Genomic DNA, 10594 nt, shown 5'->3' with positions numbered 1-10594 from the left:
TCAGCTAGAATCCCAAGGCTTCTATTACTACGAGGAAAAGGAGGATTGGTAGAGGGAGAAATTAGACATCTTTGCCACATATACTACAGAGTCCTCCTGATCCCTCAGTCGGCACTGAGCTGTCTCGAACAATTAAAATCTCCTCCACCCCATGTGGCAGGATAATACTCATGGAGTCTTTTTTCCTCTGTGGGGGATTCCGTGACAACAATCAACACAACTCTTTCCAAAAAGTAAAAGAAATAAAAAAAAAAGATAGGAAACGAAGGTCTAGGGAAAACGAGGTAGAATAGACTGGGATATGGCGCTCCTCAGATAAGAAGGTAAGTATTAGGTAAGGGCAAAAGGAACTGTGGTTTTTGTATTGTTGGAATGTGCCATTTGATACTGGAATACATTCTTAAATAAATGTGGTTATGTTATACATCATTTTAATGGGCAATTCTCACTTTATGTTTTTTGCTAATGACTTATTACTTGCTCTTTACCTTATGTTTATTTCAGACTATGGAAATGATGTCAGACAAGAAGTAAATTCGAGTGATTTTCTTATTCAAGTTCAAAATGGATTGTAAGGCAGCAGAGACAACTCACAACATCAGCAACACATTTGGCCCAGGAACTGCTAATGAATATACAGGGCGGTGGTGTTTCAAGAAGTTTTGCAAAGGAGACGAGAGCCTTGAAGATAAGGAGCATAGTGGCGAGCCATCAGAAGTTGGCAACGATCAATTGAGAGCAATCATCAAAGCCAATCCTCTTAACAACTACAGGAAGTTGCCAAAGAACTTAACATCGACCATTCTATGGTCATTGGGAATTTGAGGCACGCTGGAAAGGTGAAAGAGCTTAATATATGGGTGCCTCATGAGCTTAGCAAAAATTTTAAAATCATTGTTTTGAAGTACTGTCTCCTCTTATTCTACGCAACAACAATGAACCATTTCTCGATCAGATTGTGATGTGTGTTGAAAAGTGGATTTTATATGACAAATGGCAATGACCAGCTCAGTGATGGACTGAGAAGAAGCTGCATAGCACGTTCCAAAGCCAAACTTGCACTAAAAAAGGGTCATGGTCACTGTTTGGTGGTCTGCTGTTGGTCTGATCCACAACAGCTTTCTGAATCCTGGCAAAACCATTACATCTGATAAGTATGCTCAGCAAATCAATGAGATGCACCAAAAACTGCAGTGCCTGCAGCCGGCATGGTCAACAGAAAGGACCCAGTTCTCCATGACAATGCCCAACCACGTATCACACAACCAATGCTTCAAAAGTTGAAAGAATTGGGCTATGATGTTTTGCCTCATCCGCCATATTCACTAACTTCTCACCAACCAGCTACCATTTCTTCAAGCATCTCAACAACTTTTTGCACGGAAAACCCTTCCACAACCAGCAGAATGCAGAAAATGCTTTCCGAGAGTTTGCTGAATCCCAAACCACGGATTTTTATGCTACAGGAATAAACAAACTTATTTCTCATTGGCAAAAATGTGTTGATCATGATGATTTCTATTTTTTTGAATTAATATATGCTTGAGTTTAGTTATCATGATTTAAAATTCATTGTTCAAAACTGCAATTACTTTTGCACCAACCCTATTTTAGGCTCCTTCAGTCAATGGCCAAAGCAGCTGAAAATTACATTAGTAACTTTCTCAGCCACTTCCTTTCTTTCCTGAGGAGGCTTGTAGAAGACACCCCTAGTTGCCAACCTCTAGCAGAGACTCTTAATTATAAAAACTGTCTAATAGCCCAGTCAGAAGATAACACACACCCTAGTCAGGTTCCTGGTACATGCAGGTGAATGCAGTCCTAACCGATATTAGCTTTCCTATCACTCAGTTTTTATTTGTTGCATATTTTTCAGTGATAGCGTTAAATGGTTGCCATGAGTGAGGAAGCATGAAAATGTATCTATGATCTCTACATTCCAGCTCTCCTGAATAAAACACTGGACAGGGCCAAAAACCTGAGGAGCCTGTCTAATAGGGTGGTCAGAGATAGCAGCACTGTGGATGCCTTTAATAACAGTGGCATCTCTGAATGCCTGCTGTCCTGACTGGGTGTGCAAAGTCTTGCGGGTCGATCAGAACTCTGAGGCAGCTGCACATACTGGAGAAGGCTGACACCTACAGATTGGGAGACAAGGAAGAGCAGAAGGGATTTCCCCTTGCATCAATAGAGGACTGACAATTTCTTGTAAATTGCAAGCCTATCAGAGTAGAGTACTATGCTCCTACCACCAGCCAGCCCTAACCACTCAGGGTAAACAGAACTGTAAGTAGGCAAAAAAAAAAAAAAAAAAAAAAAAAAAAAAAAAAAAAAAGCACAGCAGAGCACACCTAAGTAGAACTGAGCAACTGAAGGATGAAGGACAAAGCAGAATAATTCCTGGGGGCTCTGGAACACAGACCTGCCAGAGAAGAGCAAAGACATTGACTTTCATAAAGAATCATAGTACTTAACGGGATTCTATTCCAACATAGGAAGACTCCAGACAACTGAAAAGTATTGATTTCAAAGTGAAAACAACTCGATAGATTAATGAGAAAAGACGATGATCATTTTTGAGAACTAGAGTCTGTAAAAAATAAATGGAAGAAATATTTTAAAACACAAGTCACCAATAAAAAGGGATAGTATATCTTTTAAACTTCAATTGCAAATACAGAAAACACTGCAGTTGGTTTAAGCAGACAGGAATTTAGCATAGGAAAGTGGGCACTTACAAAATATCTAGGACTGGAGAAGCAAGTGCTCAGTTATCTACCAGAATTAGCCTATCAGATTAGTGCTTCCACCACAGTAAGGATGATGGGGAACTAGGGAGTCACTGCTCCTCTCCCCTGTTGACTCCAAGACCAGCAGCTCAGCTGGGTGCCAACAAGAAGATCCTCTTATCCCTGATCTCTCAAACACCCACAGCTAGTAGCCAGCTGGGTCACTGTCACTGCTGCCACTGGAAAAAAAATGCCTCTAAAATTGTGCTGCAGAAACACTGATTCCTCCTCGCTCTACCTCTTGTCTAGATTTATATGTTTGGTGGAAGGCAGGTAAGCGTGGGACACAGTTGGAAGCAAGTCTGGGAAATGTGGTCTTTGCTTTTCCTAAATCTAACATACACTAAAGCATATTAGAAGTGTTTTGGAATCATATTATCTACCATATATCATATAGAAGACATTATATCTGTTTTTGTTTTGTTTTGTTTTGTTTTGTTTGTTTGAGACAGAGTCTCGTCTCGCTTCGTCGCCAGGCGCCAGGCTGGAGTGCAGTGGCGCAATCTCGGCTCACTGCAACCTCCGCCTCCTAGGTTCAAGAAATTCTCCTGCCTCAGCCTCCTGAGTAGCTGGGATTACAGGCACGTGCCACCATGCCCAGCTAATTTTTGTATTTTTAGTAGAGACGGGGTTTCACCATGTTGGCCAGAATGGTCTCGATCTCTTGACCTCGTGATCCGCCCGCCTCGGCCTCCCAAAGTGCTGGGATTACAGGCGTGAGCCACTGCGCCCAGCCTAAAAGACATTTATCACTAGTTTTATCTGTTTGGCAGAAACCCCCACAATATGTTGTACTAAATTTCATCAATTCTAGGCTGCATATTTATTCAAAATTAAACACCTCCAAACTTGGGAGATGGTATTTTTAGTTTCTCCTACTTTAGGGGATGTCCAGTCAAACAAAAGGGGAAAATAAATGTTCAATAAATGTTGGCTTGTTATCCTCATCAAAATATTAAAAAATAAAAGGAGAAATTAATGGCAGCATATTTTCATTTTAAAAGTGGTTAAGCATCTTGCTATGGTTAAAAACTGAAAGGATAGACAACTCAATTTTTGTATACTGATGCTCACACACAGCAATCTGTACATTTTATATTTATAAATATAAAATCTCAGTCATTAGCAAATAAAATCCCCAATAACAAAGGAGAAAAATAACCTATTATAGGGTAAAACCAGAATTTGAAATCACTTTGAGTTAAGGTATGGGAAACACTTGGAAAAGTAGCAAATAGCAGCATGAAACAAGTTGTTGCTTGTTGATGATTTTAATTTAAATTTTTATGAAAGACTCCACATCACCTGAGAGTTAAATAATTAATGTGAACCTGTCAGGTATAGCTAAATTAATATGCAAAATCTTGTAATTATTTCTTAGCTAAATTTTAGAGATTTGGATTTAAAACCAGAAACATATCTTCTAAAAAAAGGAAAGAAGAGGCTATTCTGTGTGTATGGGTAAACAAAACATGTATTTAATACATAGTGTAATTTTTACAGGCACTATTTTAACAGCTTTAAGAGTTATTTCAACCTTTCTGAATAGGATCTTTAGGGGTTAACATGTTTTAAAATGTAAATTTTTTAAAGAAGACTGCCTCTTTCACATATTCTTTTAAATTCTTGTATCAGATTCACACTAGCTGAGCCTCCAGCATTTTAAAAGGTAAAATTAGACACTGATCTTTGTATTTTGCACAAAGAAACACAGCACTCAGGACCTCTCATTGGATTTGCAGTTAAGTTCGGATACCTCTAACAGGTGCTAAGGCACCCTGGACTTTGAGCACTTACCAAGCTGTTATGTGAATGCTGGTTTTATTATCTCACGCTGCTCAGAGGGCAAGTGTCATCTCAGTGTTGTTATTTTTTCATCTCCAATAGTTGACAATGTGTATGCTCACTAAACATCTCTTGAATAAGTCAATTATCAAATTCATGATTTATTGAGCAATAGTTCTGCAAAAAAGAAACACTGCAAGAGACGTGAAATTAAAATAGACTTGAAGTCTCTTTTGGATCTTGGCATGGTACCTTCTTTCAGGGAAGGAAGCAAAATTACAAAAGAGCTGAGTTTTGTCCTTATAGGAAAATCTCTTCCTTAACATTTTTCAAAAATTATTTTGCTATGAAACATAGAACACATACATAAAAGAGGACAGAGAACTATATGTACAGTTTAACATGTATGTAGAAAGTGAGTACTTATGTTTAGGACCCAGGTCAAAAGTTACAGCATTGCAAGGACCCCAGAAGCATCCGCCCTAGCCTCCCACCTCACCTGTTCTGACACCTGCCAGTCACCAGCCACCCCTTCTCTTCTCTAGAAACAAGGTCACCACTGTCTTAATGTTTACGGGAATTTTTTGTTTTGTTTTGTCTTATCATTCATGTTCAAATTCCTAATTACATAGTTGAACTCGATTGCTTTAAATAGCGAGTTTCTATGGTTCATCAAGATTAGGTTACTATTTAAAATTATCAAGAATATTTCACATCAGTAAGCAAAGAAAGGAGTGTATATGGGATTGCCAGACAACCAAAAACATGCCTTTTCTTCTATCACACAAAGATAAAAAAGTTTTACAAATACTGGCCATTCTCTTGCAATTTGGGAAAAGAACAATAAAGCAAAGATAATTTCATAGCAACATGTTTATTTAGGCCCTAGCTAAGTTTTCATTTACAAGCAAATATTTTCATGGAGAAAAATCACATAAGACAGTATTTTCAAATGCTATACCATCTACATAAAAATTAAACTTAATTTACAAATTAATATTCTGAGCCGAAAGAAATAATATACATCCTTTTGCAAAATCCAATTAACAGCTTTTAAAAATTCATACAGGCACAACACAGGATAGTCTCTCTATACAACCTACCTATTTACATAGCTTTTCCCACCACAGATGGTAATAGTTCTCATCATAGCTACCAAAGTTTGCAAACATAGTGTATTTAAAATATATTTAGCAGCATATAAAAAATTAGATAAAAGGGAAGGAAATACTACTATTAAATAAAAACAAAATTAAATGGTGATAATAGAAACAACTCCATAGGAAAATAGATCAAAATATATTTCTGTTAGGACATCAACAATTCCCATCACAGAATATATGCAAAGCACTAAAAAAACAAAACCAACAATTTAACAGCATCTTAGTCCTGAGCACAGAATATAGTAGAGCTGCAAAACTTTGGTCAATACAAGTAAATGCCAACATTTAACACAAACTGTTTACCCTTCTCTGTTAGTAGATTAAGGTCAATTCTACCTTATGAAAATTCATCAATAATATTCTCATGTCTTTTTTTTTTTCCATTACATTAAAAGAGGTTTGAAATTTGGGAACCCTCTATAGACTGATATAAATATCTGACAAGCAAACCACAATTTGACTAACATTTTCAATATGTTTAAATACACAAATCACTTGAATAGATTATATGAATGAGTTAACGGTGGGTTGCACTTTATTCCAAGTGTGTTTTCTGAATGTCACAAAAGCAGATATCTTATAATTCAAATAATTTGAAGGTGTGTTTTATAGATAGGCACAAAAATTCAGCCACAATAAAAGTGCGAATAAAGCAATATATCAATTGTAGGATATATATCTATTGGTTGATCTTAAAACTAAGCACACAGAATAGTATACAATTTTATGGGAATACCATTTATAGTCAGCAGTTGAATTCAAATGTATTTTCCAGTTAATCCCATTCATAAGTTTTTGCCTAATAAGTGCAGGACAACGTTTTCCATAAAGAACATACAGTGTATTATCACAGCATTCAGTTTACAACTTATTTTCATTCATGTTTAATTACTGGCAATATCTTCCCCCAGATCTCCTGTGTCAGAGATCTGACCATCTTGCAAATTGCGAGCCTTCCAAATTCTCACAGTTCGATCACTGCAAAATAAAATAAAATAAAACATGAATATATGAACAAGGTCAGAAAGATAAAGGAATAGCTCTTATAATTACTTTTCATCGAAATATTTCCTACATAGATCTACAAGAAATGCAAGTACAAATATGCATTGTCTTGTATGTATAGCAAACATATACCTTAATAATGGTAACAGCTCATATTATCAAGGGCTTACTATGAGTTAGGCATTGTTAACATGTGCCCTTTACATATGTTAACACATTTAATTCCCTTTAACTCCCATTAGCAATAGTTACTGCTATGACCCCCTTTTGCCTTTGTAGATTATATATTCTAGCAAAAAAAGCTAACTGAGGCCCAGATCATAACGTAAGTGACACAGCTGAGATGTGAATCCAGGCAGTCTTGTTCCAAGCCCTATCTCTTTAACACTGAATCTGCACTCATTATTTAAAAACACAGTATGTGATTTGAAATAGTGTCAGAAGTCTTCAGGCAAAACAGCCTGAAGGTCACAGTGAGGTTTCTAGGAAAGGAGGTTTCTAGGGAGTTAGTGAATCTGGCGAAGTCATGAAGAATTATATTTGGTTAAATTCAGCAAATAAGCCTACAGAAAAAGCAAGAGGCTATTGATAAATACACTAACACTCCACGTAGCACAGAGTGCAGAAGATTAAAAGTGATTCTGATGCACCATAAATATACACAGTTATTGTTAATTGAAATCGAAATTTTTTTATAAAAGGGAAAAAAAGTATTTCTGAGAAAACATGTTTCTGTTGCCCTAGCAGGTGAATACTGGGAACTAGTCATTAGACAATCACATTTCTTAACGTATCTCTCAGGGCTTAAAGAAATGTTTCTTTTTCCAATTTCCTGATTAACCCAAAGTCAAAATAAGAAGGAGTTTCCATAGAATTTAATAGTTAAAACGCACTTCAGAGATTATGTATTCCTTTCCAAGGGAAGAAAGGTTTAGTGGAGTGCCAGTGCAACACAGCAAAGGAGAGAGCTTTACTAGAACCCAGGCTTTCTAGATTTTAATCAGTTATCTTCTCACCATCCCACATAACACACATACATTGATAACAGCAATGGAATATTTTCATATATCTACCCATTCCAGCATTCCATTTATTCATTCAACCATTTACTCAACAAATGTTTACTGAGAACATGTTACATGCCAAGCATGCTTGGGATACGCTTTTTTTTAAAAATAAAATAAAATTTAAAAGCTCAAACCTTTTGCCTTTGTAGATTATATATTCTAGCAAAAGGAGACAGACCATAAACCATAAGAGATGATTAAACTAGACAGTATATTAGAAGGTGATTAGTGCCACAGGGGAAAAAGTGGGGGGAGAGCACAGCAAAGGGAACCAGAAGTGGTAGATGATAGAAGATATTACAATTTTAAATACAATGGCCAGGATACTCTTACTGAGGAAGAAAGACTTGGAGGGTCAGAATCTTTGAGAGAAAAACATTTCAGGCCAAGAGAGCAGCCAGGGCAAATGCCCTCAGGCAGGAGTGACTTTGGAATGCTGCAAGGACCAGCAAAGAGGTTATTGGGGTTGCAAGAAAAGTAACAAGCCAGAGGGTACCAGACGATGAGGAAGGGAGATAACAGATGTGCAGAGGGCAAGATCAAGCATAGACTCAACTCTAAGTGAAATGGAAGACCACTGTAGGGTTTTGAATAGAGAAGGAATATGAGCTAACTTAGGCTTTTAAAGGGTTATTCTAGATTTTGTGTTGCATGTAGAATACATATGAGCAAAGGACTTTGTTTAGAAGGCTATATAGTAATCCAAGAGTTGATGATTATTAAATCTGGTGAAGTAGTAAAAGATGTGGTAAGAAGTGGTTAGATTCTAAATATAAGTTAAAGGTGGGACTAACAGGACTTGATGATGGATTAGATATGGAGTACAAAAGAAGGGGAGGAATGGAAGGTTCTGGCCCGAGCACAGAAAATGACAGAGAAGCCATCAACTGTGATGGAGAAGATTGCAGAATGAGCAGGTTTCTTGAAAAGATCAGGAGTTCCATTTTGGATAAGTTTGAGATGATTAAACCTCTGCTACTATCCATGACAGAGTAACTCGCACCAGGTTAACCCTCCTACTGTAAACAAAGAGAAAACTTGACAACATCTATGGAGCAGCTGTTTTCAGACACTGGGCAACAGGCAGTGTGAGGCTGTGATCCTGGAGAAAAGGGAAACAAAGATTAACTGTGTGATAGCCCCAGCTATCTGCCTGGAAGCATCTTCCACACCACAGCACAGGGAGAGGAAACCCAAACAGAGAACCACAGAAGCACTTAGTTGAAGAGACAGAGAACAAAATCCAGAAAGTCTGTTGGAATCCAGAAAGACCAAGAAGAGAAGAGGAGAGCCTTATGCCGAGAAAGAACTCTACAAATCTACATGGGATCCCCTAAAGTCTTTGAATGCTAAGTTGTACATGAGTAGAGTACAACTATAAGGTCAGACAACAAACAGCTACCAGGGTGCTATATATTGAAAAGTTCCCATAGTTCATACAGGGCTATGAGATATTCAAGTTCTGACCAGGTATAATCAAGAGATATCACTGAACACCTTGGACATTCAGCAGAACTGCAGGAAGAGTTAAACTTTCGTAACCAAACCAACTAACCTTAAGTAATGGCTACTCTAGACCTACCTAACAAAGGTTAAAAACAAGCGTTAAAAACATAAAACTGAACCACAAGTAATTTAATTGCCTGATAAACAAAGCCTGTTGTTCTTTAAAGGAATACAAAGAACAACAAAATTGAGACACTCAAAATATTATAATGTCTAGCATTTAATAAAATACTACTTGACATGAAAAGAAGAAAATAAGAACAGTAATTATGAGAAAAATCAATGATATCAGATCTAGAAATGACAGGTATGATGAAATTACCTATATAAGTTATAAAGGGCTTCAGTTCTCCTACTTGTAAAATAGAGATTATAATAATACTTAACTTCTAGAGTTATTTTAAGCACCAAATGAGTTAATGTCTACAAAGCACTTAGAACAATGCCTCTCACATAGCAAGCACTAGATAAATATTTATTAAATAACAAATAAATAGAACTAATTTTTTAACAGTCCTTCTGATTTTCTTGGCTAAATACCCTGTGATTTGAAAATATGTAGTAGATAGATTTGCATGTGATATACCCTGAGTAAGCTGAGAAAAAGTTTAGCTCTTTATCTGCACAGCAAAATAAACTATCAACAGAGTAAACAGACAACCTACAGAAGGGGAGAAAATATTTGCAAACTTTGACTCTGACAAAGATCTAATATCCAGCATCTTAGGAACTTAAACAAATTTACAAGGATAAACCAAACAACCCCATTAAAAAGTGGGCAAAGGACATGAACAGACTCTTTTCTAAAGAAGACATACATGTGGCTAATTAGCAAAATGAAAAAAGCTCAATATTATTAGAGAAATGCAAATCAAAACTACAATGAGATACCATCTCACACCAGTCAAAACGGCTACTATTAAAAAGTCAAAACATGACAGATGTCAATAAGATTGTGGAAAAAAGGGAATATTTATATACTGTTGGTGGAAGTGTAAAGCAGTTCAACTAGTGTGGAAAGCAGTGTGGCAATTTCTCAAAGAGCTAAAAACAGAACTACCATTTTACTCAGCAATCTCCTTACTGGGTGCATACCAGAGGAATATAAATCATTCTACCATAAAGTCACATGCACACAAATGTTTATCACAGCACTATTCATAATAGCAAAGATATGAAATCAACCTAAATGCCCATCAATGACAGACTGGATAAAGAAAACGTAGTACATATACGCCATGGAATACTATGCAGCCATAAAAATAAATGAGATCATGTA

The 10594-nt window shown here is 36.7% G+C and overlaps 1 protein-coding gene and 1 pseudogene across 20 annotated transcripts in view; one reads left to right on the top strand and one right to left on the bottom strand.

Moving 5' to 3' along the window:
- Positions 1 to 507: 507 nt before the first annotated feature.
- LOC135271818 (histone-lysine N-methyltransferase SETMAR-like) lies at positions 508 to 1546 on the top strand (annotated as a pseudogene).
- Positions 1547 to 5429: 3883 nt separating this feature from the next.
- KIF21A (kinesin family member 21A) overlaps positions 5430 to 10594 on the bottom strand; it is a 153968-nt gene continuing 148803 nt past the window's right edge. For all 20 annotated transcript variants that reach the window (XM_012465612.2, XM_012465613.3, XM_064369836.1 and 17 more), the window contains one exon: positions 5430 to 6715. In XM_012465612.2, the coding sequence (XP_012321035.1) occupies positions 6622 to 6715 (94 nt within the window). In that variant the 3' untranslated portion in view covers positions 5430 to 6621. The remainder of the gene's footprint in view (positions 6716 to 10594) is intronic.

Source organism: Aotus nancymaae, unplaced genomic scaffold (genome assembly GCF_030222135.1).
Source record: "Aotus nancymaae isolate 86718 unplaced genomic scaffold, 86718_ANA_hifiasm-v0.15.2.pri h1tg000092l, whole genome shotgun sequence".
NCBI lineage: Eukaryota > Metazoa > Chordata > Mammalia > Primates > Aotidae > Aotus > Aotus nancymaae.
The sequence above is the reverse complement of the archived record's forward strand: the minus strand, read 5'-3'. Positions and strand labels throughout refer to the sequence as shown.